We start from the raw sequence: 22,514 nt of genomic DNA, 5'->3' as shown, positions 1-22,514 counted from the left end.
CCGAATCTAGAGAATAGAAATTGACTTTAAACTTACCCTAAAATCAATAGCCCAGAATACAGAATTATAAACACACCAGTTCTCTACAGAAAAACAGCCACTGTCAAGCAAAGCAAAGTCCTTTGACTGAACAGGATAGCTTCATAACCTAATCCCACCGAAAGAAAAATTTAGATTCCAGACAAAGAATACAACTCCTGATGAAATGTCAGGCCTAATCATAAAGAACCTCAAAATATAGCCAAGGGCTCTAATGACCTCCAGTGGTAACAAGGAAAATTGCTTGGTTTGTGAGATAAGAGACCAGAGCACTATGCACCACGAAGCTATTACTCAATTGTGGGTATGAGATTTGGTCTATTACTTTCTCATGGTCAAAGCTGCAAAGATGCAGTGAAAGGAAGCCCCACCACCTGTGAGAGTTCCCTCCCCTCTGCTTTTTAAGCACTGACTGAGGAGCTTATTTGTCTGTGGTATGTCCCTGCAGTCTCTTCAACAGAGCCAGGAAGACATGTCTCCAGTGATTCCACGACTCCACCAGGAACAGCCGTTTAACAATTCACTGTGGCTGCATGGACACAGGAGAAAATTGACTGTGGTTAAGGTGAGCAAGTAGGAGGGAAAGACAAAGTGGTTGTGGGAGAGGTGAACAGGGAGTGGAAGGAAGCAGGACACAGGGATGGCAAACTAAAATAAGCCGATTTGGTATTGAGCACCTCATAATACTTTTGTGCTATAACCAGGTTGTAGTGAAAGAAACCAATGCAAATAATGCCAACCTAGAGTTTTGGGGGGTTTTTTTTGTGTGTTTTTTTGTTTGTTTGTTTTTTGGCTGAGCAAGTAAAATTTTAATGCTCCCGGGCAGCAGCTGAGACGGAGCCCCTAGGGTGGGGTCTGCAGCTACTGCCCGCCAACCTGGAGTTTTACTAAACAAACCCTGGTAAGCCCAAACCACTTCAGAGCGCCTCTGTAGGCTCGATGAAGTCCCAGCTCTCTGTCCTTTGGGTGAAAGCTTCACTAAATGGAAAAAAGCCAATGTTCCAGAAACAGGATTCTATTATTACCCTCATTACTGGCTTCAGGCTACCAGAAACCCCCAGACTGACAAGGCAATTAATTCATCAATTTGGTGATAAACCTGAGAAACCATCTTTAAAACTGCTGCTACTGGCCAGAGTAGATTCTTCAACCAGGTCCAGACAGACTGGAGGACTCTAGAACATTTTGGTTGGATCGCCATATCTGACTACCTTTAATTTCACCAGAGAGTTCATTGCTAACATTCATCTGGCCAGTTAACAGCTACTAGTTTCCTGATAATGACTAACATGTGATATTTGCTGTGCTAATTAGCAAAGTATCTGGCAATAACAGAGACATGGTGACCTTTCCAATATGATCTGAACTAATCACTTCTCGATTATTAATTCCTGATCAGAACACTAGCTGCCCCTGGGTGTAATTTCAACGAACACATTCAAATGTCACACTCTCTCCACTGGAGTATTTGCAGCAAATTACAAACATTAACAGGAGGGAAGAGTAAGAATAGGACCTTCTGGCAATCAGGGTCCACACAATTCCTACACATATTCCAAAATGCTGCTATAGTGACCAGCTGTGTACCAGATACCTAACTCAATGCCTGTCTGATAGTTCCATGGAGAATGTAATATGCCACCAAAATGTAACATATACTATGAGAATATATAGAAATAAATAAATTAAACTTAAAATTTCACTGACTGGGCTATTTAAACATCCCACTGTGGTATGGAGGTGTTAAGGCCCCCGCAACAGGAGGGAGGCTTCAGAAGAGTCTTGATCAACCTTAAAATATAAACTGTTTATTTTTTTTCCTGGGGGGGGGCAGGTAGAGGGAAGGGGAAGGAATGAAGAAATCCTTGACGATCATATAAACATTTTTATTGTATTTTCTTTAAGAACAATAATGCTATCACTAGGCTATATTTACCTTATTTGTGACTTAGTACATTGTAAAAAAATCTTGACAAAGAACTCTTGACGTTGCTTGTTGGTCCAGAGGTCAAACCAGTGACTTATGAGAGCAACTCTTTCCTGAAAGAGCTAGAAGGGGGAGAAAATGACATTTTCCTGTGTAGTTCAATATACCCGTGGTTGCTAAGCATCCATGGATTATCTAACAATCTCACGGCTAATATTTGCAGAGCACATTATAGTTCACAGAGCGTTTTCACATATGTGCCTGGGGTCTCTCTCTTCAGCTTAAACTGTTTTAATCAAGGGATAAAAGACAAGTCTCGGCTTGTTGAGGGAACTGGTTGGGAAAGCTGGGGGTGAGGGGAGAAAAAGTTACAGACGGGGCCAAACAAGGAAATATGCACCCTGGTTCTTGTTTACTCCCAAGGCTAATGTGGCCTGGGGAAACAGCTCCCAAACATTTCATCTGGAAAGCACATCCAGACCACACCTCTTTACTGTGCAACAGGCGCACCTGCAAAGCAGCTTGACTAGACCACAGTTTTGGGTCTTCATAGCTCCTGCCAGCTGAAAACAGCTATTGCTACATAGCCATTGTTAGTGTCTCCCGGGAAGACAAACACTAAGGAAGAGCAAGCCCCTCCCCACCCCAAACCTGGGTTTCAGCCCCACTGGGCTGAGCTGACATAAACAAACTCACTTTCTGTCACTGGGTCAGGCATGAGCCCCTGGCTGACCAATCTCCATCCCTTGTGCACAGGTCTGAATGTTGCATGTGCTCGGAGAGCCCAGCGCCTTCTCCACTGAGATCTCTAGAGCTGCTACTTTCTCTAGAGTGCCTACCTTCTGCATGACCTTTCAAAGGGGGGCATATTCAAGCAACATCAGACCATACAGTTAGCTCAGGATGGGAAAGAGGCGGGAGGAAACATAGAAAAATGATCTCCATATTAAATCACTCTACTTCTTTTAGGTATTTAACAACTCTCTCCACAGCAGGTCACCACCAACAGTATATCCTTCTATCCCCCTCCTCCATTATATCAATAGCAACTGAGTGTGTGTCTTGGAGACTTCTGTTTTGTCCCTGGAGGAAAGGGGAAGCATATTTGAGCATCCCACAAGGTAGGAGTTGGGGCCGTGGATGAGAAGACACCATCTTAGGGCCAGAAATGTAGGTTTATTTTTTTATTCAAACAACTCAAAAACTAAATTATTATTACTTTTTAAATTAAAAGACCCAATACAGCACAATAAATTAACCTTGCAAATTGCACATTTTTTTATTCTAGAGTATGTAACTCACCTGTCTATTTAATGACTTGTTCCTAAAAGGTGTCCAGGCACTGAATCTTGTGTGGAAACTCTCCATTTCCAGGGTTTTCCTGGCTGAATCCCCAGCTGACATCTTAGAAAATTATTTTCTTCTAGTTCTAGGAGCTTCAGGTTTATTTCAATAGATTTTTAATTAAGATTGCCTAGAAACATCCAGTATATTAGTGTTGCTCATACAGGAATTATAGAATTTAAATGACTTGTTTATACTATATATTTATTTAAAGACATATAGTTAATCCTACATATATATGTAATATATATATATATATATATTTTTACACACACGTATTTGCAAGATAACCCACTCAAATGTACACAGGGGCACATGAGCTCCATATCATTGCAGTTTATTCTGTCCTCATCTATTTATATCCAAATATGAATCTAAACCAGAATTGTTTTGAGCTTTTCTAGGAAACTAACTTAGAAATTAGATAGACCCTTCATCAGATAGGACTGTTGACTCTTTCTTTCCATGAAGGGTTTAATAAGGACAACTTGCCTGCCAATATTTTGAGTTACAAGTCATAGAGAAACATCAGGCAAACGTATCAGTTACCTACTGCTGCTTAACAAATCATCTCAACATTATCTCAAACAGCAAATATTATTATCTCAAAGTTTTTGTGGGCCAGGAATTCAAGTGCAGTTTAGTGGGCTATGATGGCACTAGCAAAACACCACAGTCTGGGTGACTGAAACAGGAGACATTTATTTTCTCACAGTTCTGCAGGCTGGAAGTCCAAGATCTAGATGCTGCCAGAGTTGGCTTCTGGGAAGGTCTTGCTTTCTGGCTTGTCGTGGCTGCCGTCTCACTGTGTGTTCATAAGGTCTTTCTTCTCTAAGAGAGAGAAAAGAGAGAAAGGGAGGGCAGCGAGAGAGAGGGTGCATGCCTGCCACTGATTTGGTGTCCCTTTCCTCCTGAGGGACCAGTCCTACTGGATTAAGGCTCTACCCTTACACCTTACAGCGTGTCCTCATTTAATGAGAAATGCTATCTCTCACATTGGAAATTAGAGCTTCAAATTTCAGTGAAGGTGAAGATGCAGAGTGAGGCATAATTTAGTCCATACCAGGTACCTCTGCTTCTAGATCCCCCAGAAGACTGCAGTCAGGGTGTGGGTGAGGACTTTGTTCTCATCTGTAGGATGTGAAATGTGTTCATGTAGTTGCTGACAGATTCAGTTGCTCGTGGGCCATAGGACTAAGACTTAAATTCTTATTGATTATTGGCGGAGAACTTCCCTCAACTCCTCCTTGTCACATGGGCCTCTCCATAGGGCAGTTTTCATGGGCACTGGCTTCCATTTGAGCAAGCAAATGACAAAGCAGGAGAGGACACGAGAGGGAAATCTTGTAACGTAATCTCAGAAGTGCTATACCATCACTTTTGCTTCATTCTAGTAGTTAAAAGCAAGTTTGGCCCTCCCTGGTGGTGCAAGGGGTTAGGATGCAGCACTGCAAATGAGCCACTGCCACTTCAGTGAGAGTTCAATCCCTGACCCCAGAGGTGACCCACATGGCGTAGCAGATCTCTCCTCACCTGCCCGCTGCTCCCCCTCAGCAGTGTACTTCATCAATCTGCCTATTCTACTCCCCACTCTGTCTCTGGTGAATCCTCTTGCCGCCCCTGCACCTCTGGCTTGTACCCAGTTCTGTATGCATAAATAAAGGAATCTTTAAAGAAAAAAAAAAAAAGCAAGTGACCTAGATATAGCCCAGACTCAAGGATAGAAGGCCAAGAACATTGACACATTACTTCACAGTTCAACCTTCTCCCACAAGCAGAAGATACTTCAGCAACCTACAGGGCTGTGAAAAGTAATGATTCTCATTTCAAGCTATTAAATCTTCAGATGGTTTGTTATCTATCACAGATTGACAAAATGATATGTGGGTGAGCATCCAGAACTCCCATATACAGCTGGTGGGAGGATACATTAGTATATGTTGAAAAAGTGTTTGGCATTACTTCTTAGGGTTGAACATATGTATATACTTGACCCAATGGAAATGAATGCACATGTGGACCAAACATATCCACAAGAATATTCACAGCTACATCAGATAGGTCCAATCTGGAAACAACCCAAGCATCCACCAACAGTTGGATGGATAAATTGTCATATATTCATGTCCCAGAATGCCTTACATCAAGGAACAGCCTGCTGCTATCAGAGCAATATAAATTATCATACACATAAGACACTGAACAAGGGCTTGGTAACAAAATTATGTTTCATATGGCTTCACTTATACAAAGTTCTGCACCATGACTGGCAGTTAGGATAGTGGTTACCTTTGGGGGAGAAAAACATGGGGCTGACTAGAAAGAAAAGAGGTGGATCTGGTACTGGTAATGATGAAGTGTTGGGGACCCAGGGAGTTCACTCCATAATTCACTGAGTTCTACATTTGTGAGTTGCAAAACTTTTAATGCCTTTCTGTCTTTTTTTTTTTTTTTAAAGATTTATCTATTTATGCTTACAGAACTGGGATACAGGCCAGAGGTGTGATGGGTGAGAGGATTCACCAGAGACAGTGTGGGGAGCAGAACAGGCAGATCTACTGAAATACATTGCTGAGGGGAGCAGCGGGTGGGTCAGGAGAGGTCTGTCATGCCACGTGGGTCAGCTCCCTGGCAGGGGATTGAACTCGTGCTGCAGTGGCTTTGGAGAGCTTCATCATGTGGTGCTTTAATCCACTGCACCACCAGGGAGAGCCCTGCCTTTCTATCGTAAGTAAGAAATTGTTATGGGTAGAAATGTAATGAATAAAAAAAGTGAAAAAAGGAATCTTTAGAAAGGTGCCATCTGCAATAACATCAAATACTATTAAGTACCTAGAAAAAAATAAAAGTCCAAACTTTATAAAGAGAATTATATAACTTTATTGAAATAATTTTATTGAAAATCATTCTTAGGGACTAACCTTTGTGGCTCAGGGGTTAAGGCACAGCACTATGAAGTTATCCACAGTCACTACAGCATGAGTTTGATCCCCAGCCAGGGAGGTGACCCACATGGTGCAGTAGACCTTATTCTGTTTCATCCATTGCTCTCCTCAGTAGTGTATTTCATCAGATCTGCCTTTTCTGTTCCCCACTCTGTCTCTGGTGAAATCTCTCACCCTATCCCCCTGAACCTCTTGCCTGTACCCCAGTTCTTGTATTCATAAGTAAATAAATTAAAAAAGAAAAGAAAATCATTCTTAAAGACCAAAAGAGGTACTTTATTCATAAAAAGAGATTCTCTCAAATTGATCTACATATTTAATGCAATCTTAATAAGATTCTTGAGATATTGTATATGTTGGGGGGTGTATGTTACTTGAAAAGCTAACTTTAAAATATTTACATAAATTTAAATGGCAAAAAAATAGTCAAGACAGTCTGGAAGACAATAGAAGGGACACGTGTTTCTACCTAGCTAAGCTTACTATACAGTTATAGCTGTGATATGGTTTTAATACAGGGGAATAAAAGAGAAAGTCCATAATAAGTCTTTTATATATGAGCGCTTATTAGATAATAAATCCAAGAAAAAGTGATAGATATTTATAGAGAGTAGACTATGTTTCAAAAAGAGAAAGTAATTGGGCCCTTTCTCACTCTATACACACACACACACACCATTTTTTCTATATTTCATATCAACATATGATTTGTGAATCCCCAAAAGACAAAATTAAAACAACAGAGAGATGTCAGAGAGAGACAGACATAAGTGAGGCAGATTCTGGATCAATCTAAGGGAAAAACAATCATTTCAGCAGCTTAGTTATCTCAAGAGCTGTGTTGTCAGAAATTCTAATATCAGAAGTGTCTAAATGTCTTTCTTTTTCAAACAAGATTTATTTATTCATATAGAACTGGGGTACAGGTCAGAGGTGTAGGGGCAGTGAGACGATTCACCAGAGACAGAGTGGGGAGCAGAACAGGCCGATTGACGAAGTACACTGCTGAGGGGAGCAGCGGGCGAGGCAGGAGAGGTCTGCTGTGCTATGTGGGTCACCTCTGGGACGGGAGTAGAACTCATGCTGAAGTGGCTGCTGCTCACTTGCAGTGTTGTGTTTAACCCACTGCGCCACCAGGGAGGGCCAGAAGTGTCTGAATTTCTAAGTAACTCTCTGTGGCTAAATTTCAAGGAGAGAGAGACCAATATGACCGGGAGTAGATGAAGAGAGTCATCACAGAAAAATCTGAGATTGTGGCAAACATTTGTAGTGCCTACTTTATTTCTACACTTCTGTGAGATAGCACATTTTAAACATGAACATATCAGAATAGCATGCACTACTGAGGAACAGTTTTAGAAATATTAAGAAGGAAGATATGACATAGTGAGCAACAGGTTGGGTCCCCACGCTGACCCAAATAAAAGGTTCACAAGTAATTTAGTCTGGGGTTCAGTTTCCTCCTGCAGGGCAGTGATGTGTCTTGGTAAACAGCAATATGAGAATGTGTTGTTCAGAGAAAAACCCATGGCAATGTGGGAAATTAAATACCTCCTTCTGAAGCAATATTAAATCAAAACAAATCCTTAGTTTCATAAGATGCCCAGCTGTTGTTATGTGAAATCCCTCCAAGAACCAACATAAGGAATTTTTATTTAGCAAGTTCTCAAAATTGTTATTATCCTTTGTGTTAAGGGATTACTGAATTACATAATGAGTGGAACATTACAGAGGCAACAGTGGCTCTCTCTGCTGGTTAGATTACATACGTAAGATAGATAGAAATATGTAGATTTATACAGCTATAAATTTCTACAGAATTCTTTTCATTCTCTAAGATATCAACTTTGCAAGTTATTCAATCCAGGGAGAAAGAACAGGCTGACAGTCCCTACTTTGTTGAGTGGATTAGTTTCCTTTTATATATAGTCCCACATTTTCTATTTCACCAAATTATAGTTCCATAAGTAACTAACAGGTATTCCCCAGGAAAACAGGATACATGATTAAATATGCTTGAGAAATGACTGAAGAAAGTCAAACATTTTTCTTTTGGTAAGACGTTTGCCACTTTGAATATGCTTATGGTTACAATGAAGCTCCAGGAGGAAAAAACCACATATGGCTCTTCCCTTCTTCATGGGAAGCCCATCATGGTTGGTTATTGTATGATGCACAACATATTGTTCCAAAGTTAGCTGAAAACAATAAACCTTTATTGCCTCACAGTTTCTGAGTCAGGATTCTGGGCATAATTCAAAGTCTCTCACAACCCTGTGCCAGCTGGGGTTATAATCATCCCAAAATTGAACTGTGGGAGGATTCACTTTAAATGCATGTAAATGGTTGTTGGTAAGATTCTGTTCCTTTTTGACTACTGTATCAAGGGCTTCAGGTCCTTGCTGTTTCCTAGAAGCTCTCTCTCCACCACCCACTCCTCTGTGGGCTTCTCCATAGCTTAACTCACAAAATGGCAGCTGGGTGGCACCCACGTGAGTGAGAAGGCAAGAAAGGTCAGGCAAGATAGAAGCCAAGGAATCTTTATGGAACATAATCTCAGAAGTGATACACCATCACATTTTCACTACTCAGATTATGGGTCATTAAACATGGTCAGCAGGTCCCCCCCTTTTAAATACATTTTTAATATAGATTATCATGGTTATTTGTATTACTGTCTGTAGTTGCTTTTATACTTTTATAGTTAAGTGTGAGAGATTGACCATAAACATAGTTAAACATAAGGCCTACAAAGTCAAAAATATTAATACCTAACCTTTTATAGAAATAAATTGGCAACCGTTCTCTAAGGGGAGGGAATTCAAAAGGCTACATAACCTGGGTATCACTGGGAGCCATATTAGAAGCTGCATATCAGAAGTAACTGCCACTGAGTAGGCACTTGGCAAGAATTTGCTGAATGAGTAATTATTCACATCTACCAATTTTCTCAATATGAGAGCTAAAAACCAAGTTACTAGCTAAGAGAAGCCAAATTTCTTTCCTGAATATTAGAATTGACAACTACTCTATGTCACAATTGTGACAATTTATCAACTTGTATGATAGATCCTCTTATGAGTAATTTCCATCATTAAATGAGTTATATGGTAAAATAAGCTAAGAATTGAATGAATATATAGGTCTGATAGATTATTCTTTCATGACATCAATACATTGGGAAAAAAGGAAGTATTTTAGGGTACTTATAGAAGACTTTTCCCTGGAGCAAGAATATTTATTGCAAATTACATATACAGTATGGCAGTCACCAATATCTTGCACTACCATGATATTAATGTATCTCTTAATACCAAGAGGGTTTCAACTACTATGTATTCAAAATATACATAGGATATATATTTTTTTAAGATTTTATTTATATGTACATACAGAACTGGGGTACAGGGCAGAGGCTCAGGGGCGGTGAGAGGCTTCACCAGCGACAGAGTGGGGAGCAGAACAGACAGATCTACAAAGTACACTGCTGAGGGGAGCAGCGGGCGGGTCAGGAGAGGTCTGCCACGCCATGTGGTCACCTCCAGGGCAGGCGGGAATCGAACTCATGCGGAGGTGGCTTTAGCTTCTCAGTGGAGTGCTTTAATCCGCTGTGCCACGGGGAGGGCCCGGATATTTTTTAATATCATCCATTTTTTTAAATCTTTTATGGATTCTTTCTCCAACAGCCAAAATACTGTACTTTACCATTTCTTCCATAATCAATTAGGATTTCTTGTGATTTTTAAAAATAAAATGTATTTTATTAACTTATTCACTTACATTCATGATTAAATACTCCAGATAGGAGACCTGCCTTAAGTGGGACATTAAGCCAGGTAGATTTAATAAGTGTATATGGAACATACTACCCAAAAGCTACAGAACACACATACTTCTCAAGTACAATTGGATCATTTTCCAAGATAGATCATATGTTGGGCTTCAAAATAAGTCTCAATAAATTTAAGAGCATTAAAATCAGATCAAGCAACTGTTTCAACCACAATGGTGTAAACTAGAAATTAACTACACAAAGAAAACTGGAAAATTCACAGATATGTGGAGATTAAACAATACTATTGAAAATTGAGTCGGTGGGGAAAAAAATCAAGAGAAATCAAAAAGTGTCCTAAGAGATATGAAATGGGAACCAAAAAAAAAAAAAAAATAACTAAATAACAATAGAATGCAGCAAAATCAGTTCTAAAAGGGAAGCTCACAGCAATAAAGTTTACTTCAAGAAACACCTCAAATATATAACCTAATTACGCTTCAAAGTCCAGAGTCATGAAATACAACAAAAATACAATTTTTAAAAATCAGTGAAAAAGAGCAAATTCTTTGTAACGATAAAACTAACAAATGACCATTCTCTCCACATTTTGGACTCCACAGTGGAAACACGGTGAGACAGGAGGAGGGAGTTAGGAATCCTATGAAAATCAGTGTTTTCCTAAATGCCCCGTAACTCGAGTTCATCTCTAACTCCTAAGAGTGCTCTCTGGAGATCAGAGTCCACCACGTGCCACACCCCAACTTGAACGTGACACTAAGGCAGAGACTTGTTGCTCCCCAGAGCCCCTTCAGTATATAGGATGATGCGGAGTGGCGAAGGGTCTTCAAGGTCAAGGCGGTCGCTCGGTCGGTCCCGCGCCCAAAATCTCCCTTTCCCTCCCAAGAGAAACCAAACTGGCCGGGAAGCTGTGCCCCTGGGTCCCAAGAGAAAGACACCCGGCCCAAAGCCCGGGCTTTACCTCGGGGAGGTGGCGGCGAGACCCAGCAAGGCGCGGCGCGGCTGCCAGCTCTTTGCACCTCAAGAGAGAGCGAACCCTCCACAGGGCCGCGGGAAGAGGGGTGTAATCCACCGCGCACCGTCTCCATAGCGACCCGGGCACGCGGAAGGCAGCGCCGCTGCCCGTAGGACAGCGGTCACTGCGGCTGGAGCTCGCTGCAGCCGGCTCCTCAGCACCGATCGCCCGTCCTGCACCGGCCATCCGCATGCGTCCCCACTGCCGCAGCCGAATTCCTGCCACTGTGGAATCCGGCTCTTTTGCCACAATCCAGGGAGCCCCCGGTGGGTCCTGGGTGCTACCTGTCCTAGAAGGCCTAGGAGGGTCAGCTGAGAGGCCAGACGCCAGGCTGCGGGACCCCAAGAAGAGACTGGGGCACTGTAACCAAAGTTTGCTTGTTGTTAAATAACAATTTTAAGGCCGTGTGAGAGGAAAGATAGGGGTTGTCATCTTCAGGCAATCCTTCGAGTATTTTAATACTTATTGCCAATTTAGCATTATGCAGGAGGTACCAAAACCAAAATAGCATTAAATTAAAAAAAGCACCCTTCCCAATTAATTTCTCATGGGGCTGATCAGCCTTTAAAACTTTATCATGGGCCCTCCCAGGTGGCACAGCGGGTTAAAGCACAGCACTAAGAAACTTAAGCCACTTCCACATGAGTTCCATCCCCGCCTGCCCCGAGGAGATCCATATGGCGCTGGCGCGGCAGACCTCTCCTGACCCGCCCGCTGCTCCTCTCAGCAGTGTACTTCGTTGATCTGCCTGTTCTGCTCCGCACTCTGTCTCTGGTGAAGCCTCTTGCCGCCCCTGAGCCTCTGGCCTGTACCCCAGTTCTATGTGCACAAATAAATAAATCTTTAACAAAAAAAACTTTAGGCCCTCCCCGGTGTTGCAGCCGTGTTAAAGTACAGCACTGACAATCTAAATCTGCTTCCGCATGAGTTCGATTCCCGCCTTCCCTGGAGGTGACCACATGGTGTGGCAGACCTCTCCTGACCTGTCCGCTGCTCCCCTCAGCAGTGTACTTCATAGATCTGCCTGTTCTGCTCCCCACTGTCTCTGATGAAGCCTCTCACCGCCCCTGAGCCTCTGGCCTGTACCCCAGCTCTGTATGCAAATAAATAAATCTTTAAAAAACACACACACACACCCTATTCTTCTTAAAAAAACAAAACTTTATCATGAAGCCTTTTACTCTTTCATATGTAAGTGAAGTTTGCTCCATGGAAAGATGTTCACTATATGAAAGGCAGGTTAGAAAGCTATATGAATATTACCATCTAATTTTCATAAACAGTTTAAGAAGCTTGGAAATATGTAGGTAAATATAGTTTGCTCTGGGTAGTACGTTTAAAAAAAAAAGACTTATTTTTATTAATGTATTCAAGAACAAAGGTGTAGGCGAGGGGGATTGAGGGGGAGGTGAGAGGATTCACCAGAGACAGAGTGGAGAACAGAACAGGGGATCCATTTAAATTCACTGCTAAGGGGAGTAGTTACAGGAGAGGTCTGCTGTGATATGTGGACGAGATGCCTGGCCAGGGACTCAGGCCGCAGGTGACAGCATGATATCACTGAGACTTAGTCCCTACACCAACAGAGAGGCCCCTAATATGGTGTTTTACATCTCTGAATTTTTTTTCTATAATATGCAATAGCTAAATAAATTTCGTTCTCAAAAGTTTTATTCTAATCCAAACTTCTCATTTTTAGCCTATTGGTTTTTACACGGTTAAATTGCACGAAAAGATACAAATTAGATGAATAAAGCTGGAATCACATGGGGTCTTTTTACACAAAGGGCCAATGAACTGACTGAATAAACAAGGTCAAAAGGCTGCTTGGTCACTAATCCACAGGAAACAGCTTTTGTTTTATTCCATCTCAGGACTCATCCAAGAAAAACATTCATATGGCAAAATTTCCCTTTGTGGTCTTACCCTAGGGTGCTATTTCTCTCCCCTCAAATCCCTATTCTCTCAACCCAACTAAAAAGTTTCTAAAGTGGCAGATATCATGTTCTGGTGATTTTAAAGATTGATTATGCTTGAATCATCTCCAATAAGAACCTCGCTTCTTTTTATAGTTAGCATACCTTAAAGCCAATTATTACTGCTAAGAGTTGCATTTTAAACTTTTTTGGGGGCACATAGTATTGTTTGGCAATGGACTAAAGAAGTCATTGTGGTTGAGTTGCAGATAATACATTTTTTTTAATGCATTCAATAATGTCAAGACAAGCACTAAAATGCATAAGAGAAAACCTATTATTAATACTTCAGTAGGATCAGAATGTTCTCATTTTAAATACAAATGGCAAAAGCCAAATAAAGGTGTAGTATGAGGCTGCAGAAAGTGGCAAACTGGAAACAGAATGCAAAAGAGAGTAAAAGCACTGATTATATGGATCAATACTCTTTGAATTCAGAATGCCAAAAATTACTAAAACCAAGATTATTTTTAGTGTTATTCAGTGGGCTCCCAACCTTCCTGAACCTAACTAGGTGCTTGTTTCTGTGGCCTGGAGACGAAGTGGTAGTAGCACAGGCCCCTTCTGCAGGGTGAAGACAACTGGGCTAGGAATGGATAAACAGGTGAAGTACTGACATGTCACAACATGGATGAACCTCAACAAGCATGATCAGAGAGTCACAAAGCACTGCACATGGCATGATTTAGCAAAATATTCAAAAAAAGGCAAATCAAGAGAGTAAGAATGGTGCTGCCAAAGGATGGGGGTGTTCAGAAACGGGAGGTGACTGGTAATGGGCTTCTCTGTAGGCAATGAAGTGTATTACAGTCAGATTATGGTGATGGCTGCATAAAACCTCTGAATTGTACACTTTAAAAGGGTATCCTCCCTGATACATCAATTACTACTTTAAGAAAGCTGTCTGAAAAGGGTAATAAGTCTGCTTCTGATTGCTGGTGTCAGTTCCTGTGTGAAGTATTTTAAACATACTTTTAAACTTCCTCTTCATAACAAGCACTATAAACTGCTTATGCACTATGAACCTTGTTTTCTAGATTAAAAAGAAAATCTAAACTCAAAGAAACTGAGGAAATGTACATGAAAACAGAGCTAAGAGACAAAATAAGGGTTCAAATCAAGGTGTAATATTAAAGCTCATGAACTTAGTGTAATGCAAATGTACAAAATTTGCAAGAAAGTTTCAGACCCTTGAATTTTATAAGCAGTTCCACTGAGGAGTGAATATTCTCAGAGCAAAGACTACATATTTCCTCCAAACAGACAAAAGAAATTAATTTAAAACAATCATTTTATTAAAAATAGTGAATTTCACAAATACTCATTCAACATTTGTTGTCACTGGCCACTGGAACACACGCCGATGTGTGTACTGATTATTAAACGTAAACTGAAGCTGGCTGCCACAAAAAGCCTGTGCAGCATCAACTTATGATCAACACGAGAGTCAGTTTGGTGAGCTCACGAAGGGTAAACCCTTCAGCCCATCAATGACATTTAGCACAATACATTTCAAGTATAACCCCATAAGGCAACAATATAAAGCATAGCAGCACAACCTCTGTGTCACATTTCCTGATTAAACCTTCAACAGGCCCAGACCAGTTATGGTGAATTACAGCAAGTCAAATTACTGAAAGCAATATGTGGAAACAATCATTGCACTTGCACTTTAATTACTTTAATTCCATATTGTGGAAGATGATTCTGCTACTGGATTCAGCTGGAAATGTGAAGAATGCTGCTGCACTTCAACTCACAAGAAAGCAATTGAATTTCATTTTAGCTGGTAGAAGTATTTGGCACATCTTGTGCATCTGCCAAATGGAGTTTTTGTCTGCATTCATCAGTTAAGAAAAATTTCTTTCTATAATGAGAATTTTTGAATTCTGGAAATTACACTTAGGAATTAAGAGGCTGAAACATTTTTTAAAAAGGGGGGAAGGGGAAGTTATGTTTAAAGGGAAGGCACCCATGTTGCTATTGAGAAAGCTAGAAGTGTAACACAATTTTTCAATGTAGTGAAGTGATTATATTATAGATAGAATTCAAAGGCTTTTAAAAAAGCCACTGAAGCAAGACTATGTTACAGGTTCTAATAGAGCACGGAATTACTATAATACAGGCAAGAATCATTTTCATGTTAAGGAGCTGATTAGAAGCAAATACGAAAATGCAATGGATTAAAACAGTTCTTTTGAGGGGGAAACATTATCATCTTGGGAAAATAATTTCTTTGAAAAGGTAAAAAATAAAATTATCCTAACTCTAAAACCTTTTCTATTATTTTGTGAATTATTTGTTAAAAAGACTGGAAGTAGGATAAAACTTCTGTGTATATTATTGCCATCCCTTATTATCACTTCTTTTTCTTATCTATATTGCCCACATTTGTTATTTCTCAAGGCCCAATTCAGATAGTGATACAAATACTAAGGACAATTAAATGAGAGTAATACATGGATGGCAGCGGTGACATAATGAAGTAAGGCAAAACACTAGTTTGAAGTGAGATGTTTTATGGACAAGCTCAACTTGATTGTTGTATAATAAAGAGAAGGGGAGGCCAGAGCATCTTTAGGCAGGAAGCACAACCTGAACAAAGAATACAGTGATCAAAAACACAAGGTGCTCTTAAGCTTCTGAAAACCAGCTTAGTAGGAATGAGAAAATAAAATAGAGGTACAGACTGTGATCACATTATTAAGCCTTTTTTGACCTAGTTAAAAAAAAAACTTGGTAAAAAATATGAATGTATACATATTCTATAGTCCAGAATTTTTCACATACATGCTAATACATGTAGCTATTGTTCCATATTACAGAGGACACTCCAAGGTAAAACACTGCCTAAGGTTGTACTATCAAGATATGGAACCATATTTCAAAAATTGAATCTTGACTAGAACCAATATCCTTCCTAGTGTGTCACTGTTTGGCTCAAAGGAACGTCTACCTCTCAACTTAAGTTGGTGAACAGACAGAATAATTTCTTAGTATTGTTATATGTCTCACATTCTGATTATGACCATGTTCAAAATTAATTCTGAAAACTGCATATATTTCAAAATACATTTTGAAATTAAAACCTGGATGTTTCACATATTCCCTGGTGAACTTGCTCTAAGCAAATCCTATACCTTTTTTTTTTTTTGGTATCTAAAATATTCCATATAATGCTACTAAGTGTAGTAATAGTATATCTACATATTCAACTACAAAATATAGCATCAGAAAAGATTCAAAATAATCTATATGGTAACTAGCCTTATTCTCAATTCTCTTGATTAAAAAAAGTTTTTAATGATTCAAAAATCTGAAAATACAAAGCAAAGCAGTACAAACCAGAAACAAACTAAATTTCAGCATACAAAATAACTAGAAAATTCCATTTGAAAACCAAAGAGAAGATAACCAAGTAAATAAGAATAGGTGTATAATTTCTATACATTAGAAATTATAATTTTGTAAAATTTTCACTGTTGATATTAAGCAAAGGATACATGGAAGAATTCAATTCTTCTAACTGTAACACAAAGAAACAAATTTAATTTTAACTTTTGTAGGATTAATAGCATAAGTAGATCAATGTATACATTTTAAAATAAATTATTGTTCATTAAGCTTTCTTTAAATGAAAAAGCAGATACTAAAGAAAAAAACTCTTAAAAAATATCCAGACTGTGGAATTCATTTGATTAGTTACAAAGTAGTTTTAGTATTTATTATCTGTTAAATAAGAAGAGGAGACTTAAATCATATGATAATAACTAAAGTCTGATAACTATTTTCAAAACCATTCATGGTTACAATCCCATTTAATAATAGATTCTAAAAGGAAAAAAATACCATAATAATCTTTAAAACTTTTATGAATTACAAAAAGATTTCACAAGACATCCAGTTCTCAGCATGGGATAGAATTATCATCCTTATTATTGAGGGAAAAATTTCAGTTACAGAAATCATAACTAAATTGCCCAAAGGTATAGCGTTATAAACCAAATGTAAACCTTGGCTAAATTAAGGCTTTTGGATTTCAAATCCAGTATCCATTTCACCAATCATAGCTATGCTCCTAAAGACATTGCAAATTACGCATATATGCATTACGAAAGGAAATACTTTAAAGACTGAACATGGTATATAAAGTAAGCATAGGTTTGAAATTTTGAAAGGTCATACAATTTCACTCACCTTTACTTACTCGAGAGAAAAAACAACAGAAATTAATCCTCTTTGTCAACAGTGAATATGAAATCTGAAACTAAGGTATGTTGACTATTTATTTTTGTTCTAAAAAAGATGTAAACAGGCAAATTTAATTAATACCTCTTCAGTATAAAGATCATGCCGGTGTTATGGGCTCAGCTGCGTGCACCTCAAATTCCTGTTTTAGCCCTAATGCTCCAGAATGTGATGTACTTGGAAATCCGCTCTTTAAAGAGGTCATAAGATGAGATCATTGAGGGTGGGCCTTAACTCAATATAACTGGTGTCCTTATATAAGAGGAAATTTGTACACAAGTGCCCAAGCAAAGAGAGAGAATGCCATGTGAGAGTGAAGATGGCATCTCTGAGCCAAGAAAAGAAGCCTCAAAAAAAAAAAAAAAAAAAAAAAAATTTCCAACCCTGCCAACATCCTGATCTCCAACTGTGAGCTTCTAGAACAGAGACATAATATATTTCTGTTGCTGAAGCCACCTAATCTATGCTACTTTGGCAATATCTAAATTACTACAAATAACAGAGTTCTATACTGAAAAATATTTTAAAAAATAAAGATAAGTAACATTTGCATGAATAAATAAAGCAAAATTAATCAAGTGAGGATCTTTTAACATACTGCTTCCTATTGTTGAGTGTGACCAGATATGGGCAGTAACACAATGGCTACCTGTGTGACCAAATATGGACAGAAGCACAATGACTGGGATTGGGCCTTACATCCAGGTATATAGCACCACGTCAGCTTTCTAGAATCTAAACCTAAAGCCTACATAAGACACCCCTACCCCTTACAGCACTCAGAGTAGCTGTGGACTCTATCCTAGGGAGCTCCATCTCAGCTGTTGCCTGGGAGCAATAAGCTCTATTTGTTCAGCCTTTCTGCCTCCCATCTTTCTTCCTTGCCGCCAGTCACAGAAATCGGGATGAACCACCTATAGCTTAAGATCTTGTTATACAGAAGTATTTTGATTTTAGATTTGTCAGTGTTCTCATAATATATGGTTAGATATAAATACGATCATTTCCTTGGAATATATGTCTTTAAAATAAAAGTTAAAATGGATGAAATTTGAATACATTTTATTAAATGAAGGAATATAGAAATAGAAAAACTGCATATTGCATGATTCCATATTGCATGATTCCATTGATGTCCAGACCAGGCAAATCCCTACAGACAGAAAGCAGATAGAGGGGTTGCTAGGACATGGGGAAAATGGAGGACTGAGGGGTACAGGACTTCTTTTGGGGGTGATGAAAGTGCCTGGAATTAGATACAACACGGTGAAACCACTGTAAAAATCATTGAACTATACTTTAAAACAATAAAAAGGGTAAACTTATCTCAATAAAAATGTTTATTTAAGAAAGGATAAAGAAGGACTGTACTCACATCAGACAGAAGCCTATCCAGATTGGAGTCACTGGCTGTTTTTCTCTTTTCCTCAGGAAGTTCCTCTAACTCTCCATAAAGCTCCAAATTCAAGCGGGCTAATTTCTCCTGCATTCCACGAACATGTTCCATCTGTTCAATGGAACATTCATTTCCTGGGGGAACATTCCAGAACATTAGTAAAGATTAAGATAATTCAAATTCACCTGCATATGGCAAACTTTAAACTGTAGCTATTCCAAAAGAAACTAGTTTTCCTTCTTGTATAAATCATGTTAATGATTTCATTATTTTCTGCGTATAATTACAATCAAATTTTGGCCAGAAAATGATAATGATAATCATGACATGAATCAAAGTCATATAGGATATACATTTTTTAAAAAGAAAACAATGTTTAGGTAAAGAAAAAATATTTTATTAAATAGTATTATCAAATATAGAAGTAACAAAGTCAGCTGGTTACAAGATTGACAACTGCTATGAGTTGAATGACTCAATATTTTACAATATCTTTAATAAAAGAATGGTACTTCAAAAGGAATAGCAAAATACAAAAAAATAGGATATAAAGAGGAACACTGACAGCTTACCAAATGCTTGAAGTTTCCCAGAGTGAAAGTCATTCAAAAGGCTCAGAAGCCCTCTCTCCATTTCCTGGACATCTGAGACATCGGTGAGAAAGGAGTGCTGAATTGGAGTTGATTGAGCAGCTTTTCCTTCTCCCCCCTGGGATCTGGTCTTTTCTTTCATCACTCTGCAAAAATTAAATGTATATAATTATCTTTAAAAAAAATATCTGTTCAGGCTATTCTAGATTAAGGAAAAATAGTGAATTAAATAGAATTTCATTTAGAGGCAAGAAATTAAGAAGAAATTAAACCAGTCATTTTGAACCAGAAGCCAAAAAAAAGTTGTGAAAATCTTAAGCAAATGTATGAAATGTAACTACTAAAGCATATACAAATATCTGTGAATATATTTATATAATATTATAATTCTTTGGACTGCAAAATACTGAATAGAGTTAGTAAATCTTTTAACTAGCTTATGTTTCATACATAATTTCTCAGTAAACATATCTACCTTTCCCTTCTGACACTTATCTGATTTTTTCTTCCAACTACCAGTCATTCAACAGGTGGTTATGGGACCCTTATTGTTTCTGACTCTAGGCCAAGTACTAGGTCTACAAAGTTTCACACCTCAGTCACTGGGCACTGACCCAGCCTAAGGAGAATAGAAGATACCTTCACCATCAGAGTAGGATGAAGTGTTAAAACCCTGCTCTCATCCTTGACTCTCCCTGTGGCCCCTAAATACAGCCATGAAATCCTACTGCTAATACTCACCTCTAACCTAGCTCTATCCTCTACCACCTGATACCGATCTCTCTTGACCGAAGTACTCCAACATCTTCCTCCTGGTCTCCCTGTCTCAATGTGTTGTCTGGAATCCCCCTTCCCTTCCCATAGAACACTCAAGCATGCAGGAGGCTCACCAAAACGTGATGTCCCAGGAGAAAACAACCTGCAGACAAAGCCAATTATTTTGTTTTTTCCAATCATCATACAGTGTCACCTTCATAATTTTTTTAAGTCACATGTTACATGTGAATCCACTCTTTTATTTACAAGTGAAGAGAGGAAAAATGCTATATAAGAATAAGTTTAATATTTAACAATATTTTGCTGTAGTGAGGTAAAAAAAAATTCACCTTTTTAACTTTGGTCGCTGTGAAGTTGACTGTGATGCAGGATTTGAAAAGCCAGTGCTTTTACTAACGGGAATGGCATTTTTTTTGGCATTAACAACCTGAGTAGAATGGGCACTAAAGGACTTAGGACTCCTCCTTTTTACTTTTCGCTCTTCCATAGTTTTACAATCTTTATTGCTCCAAGACGAGCTTCTTATGACCTAAGGAAAAACAAAAACATTATTATATGTGAATGCTATAATCTGCCAAAATGAAACAGTCTCACAGATCCATTTCATGAGCTGAAAAGGGTTCAAGAAGTTCAGAGATCATCAGATAATCTAAGTAAGGATCCCTTAAATTGAACCCACTGTGCTATATATTCAGAAGCCCTACACAAAACTGTTAGACAAAAAATTTTTTTTTTACCATTTTCTTTATTTACTTGATCCCATAGTGTTTACTCTATTCCACATGCCAGAAACTGTTCTGGTTTGGGGGTGATATACTAAAAAAGAGACATTCCCTGCGCTCAAAAAAGCATGATCATGCTTTTTTTTTTCACCTACAAATCTTTATTGAATTCTTTCTTTGGGTCAGTCATTGATCTAAAAACATCAGAAAACTAAAGATAACAGTTACTGTTCTTTAATGGAATTGATGTGCAGGGATCTGCCCTTTAATAGCAAAGCTCTATTCAGTGGGCTTCACAGTCCACTTTAGACCTGCCTGGGCTCGACTGTATTTTCACATATAGCACTTAACATAAAGGTTTATGATTTTGCAATAAATTTCATGGTAAATTTTTTTTAAGATTTATTTATTTATTCATACAAATCTGGAGTACAGGTCAGAGATGCGGAGGGTGAGAGGATTCACCAGGGACAGAGTGGGAAGCAGAACAGGCAGATCTACCAAGTACACTGCTGAGGGGAGCAGCAGGCGGTCAGGAGAGGTCTGCCACGCCATGTGGTCACCTCCAGGGCAGGCGGGGTAGAACTCACTGCAGAAGTGGCTTAGGCTTCTTAGTGCTGTGCTTTAACCCGCTGCGCCACCAGAGAGGGCCCGGTAAATTTTTTTTTAATAAAGCATGAATTATAGAAGAGGAACACTCTTAATAACAAATCATCCAAGAAATGTTCCCTGCCTTACTGAAGATTTCAAAGACATCCCTTTGAAAATGTATTCTTGGAAGAGGTAACTAGATTCAAAGAGATATGTAACTGACAGGAGCTTTTAATGAGTAGAAACCTTATTTTAACTACCAAGCAGAAATTCAGTTTCTGACTAGGGAAAAAGCTGATTCTATCACCTGGATTAAAATTCCATAAATAACTTTTGTCATGACTATATATATATATTCTACCTATTTCTAAGGAAACATGAAATTTTCCTATTATGTGTTTAATTTGTCAACATCAAAGATGCACAAGGAACACTATGAAGATACAAGTCCCTTCATAGAGTATGTGTAAAGCCTTTTATTTATCCATTACTTTTCCCTTTTTGTATAATGCACTTCTTCTAACACCTATCTAACAATATCCTCCTGTATTTTCTTTTTACTTATGCATAACATTTAATTTTTCTTGATTAAATTGTTTCAGATATCATAAGATGATAAATTTATGTGACTATTTACCTCATCAGATTGTAAAATGCCTTTAGATTTCTTCTTCAGACCATTGTGCTGAATTTAATCATGCTATGACCAATCAAAAACACTCAAATGCATTGATGTCACTCCTAGACAATTACCTGAGAATTTTTACAAAAACAGATATATCGCTTTTGTCTGGATACCTGCCACTAGCACAGGAATTTAAACCAGTGGCTCAGCTGGTTCAGCCCGACCATGAACAATCATAAATGAAACTATAATACCTACAACACTGAGAGGTTTCTAAAGGAAACGCTTTACTGCTCAGGAGCTAGTCCCAGACGCCAAGTGTAATCCTGGCTAACAATTTTCATGTAAAAAGCATTTTTAGTAACAGAAGAGACTATTTCTAGAGTTTCAACACGCAACACAAATTACATGGAACTTTAAAAAATTGCCAGATAGAGGGCCCTCCCTGGTGGCGCAGCGGGTTAAAGCACAGCACTGAGAATCTAAAAGCCGCTTCCGCATGAGTTCGATTCCCGCCTGCCCCAAA

The 22,514-nt window shown here is 38.7% G+C and overlaps 2 protein-coding genes across 2 annotated transcripts in view; both read right to left on the bottom strand.

Moving 5' to 3' along the window:
• Nucleotides 1–4,130, bottom strand: part of ECT2L (epithelial cell transforming 2 like) — a 54,047-nt gene extending 49,917 nt beyond the window's left edge. The window contains exons 1-3 of the mRNA XM_004674128.2: nt 4,024–4,130; nt 3,269–3,440; nt 1,976–2,088 (exon numbers count right to left, since the gene is read on the bottom strand). Of these exons, the coding sequence (XP_004674185.2) occupies nt 1,976–2,088; nt 3,269–3,370 (215 nt within the window). The 5' untranslated portion in view covers nt 3,371–3,440; nt 4,024–4,130. The remainder of the gene's footprint in view (nt 1–1,975; nt 2,089–3,268; nt 3,441–4,023) is intronic.
• A 10,182-nt stretch (nt 4,131–14,312) lies between these two features.
• Nucleotides 14,313–22,514, bottom strand: part of CCDC28A (coiled-coil domain containing 28A) — a 9,282-nt gene continuing 1,080 nt past the window's right edge. The window contains exons 2-6 of the mRNA XM_004673893.2: nt 20,380–20,579; nt 19,256–19,419; nt 18,663–18,817; nt 16,543–16,565; nt 14,313–14,876 (exon numbers count right to left, since the gene is read on the bottom strand). Coding sequence (XP_004673950.2) covers nt 14,822–14,876; nt 16,543–16,565; nt 18,663–18,817; nt 19,256–19,419; nt 20,380–20,579 — 597 coding nt within the window. The 3' untranslated portion in view covers nt 14,313–14,821. The remainder of the gene's footprint in view (nt 14,877–16,542; nt 16,566–18,662; nt 18,818–19,255; nt 19,420–20,379; nt 20,580–22,514) is intronic.

This window comes from Condylura cristata, unplaced genomic scaffold (assembly GCF_000260355.1).
Source record: "Condylura cristata isolate star-nosed mole 26May11 unplaced genomic scaffold, ConCri1.0 scaffold00001, whole genome shotgun sequence".
Lineage (NCBI taxonomy): Eukaryota > Metazoa > Chordata > Mammalia > Eulipotyphla > Talpidae > Condylura > Condylura cristata.
Note: the sequence above shows the minus strand (reverse complement) of the source record. Positions and strands in the feature narration are given on the sequence as shown.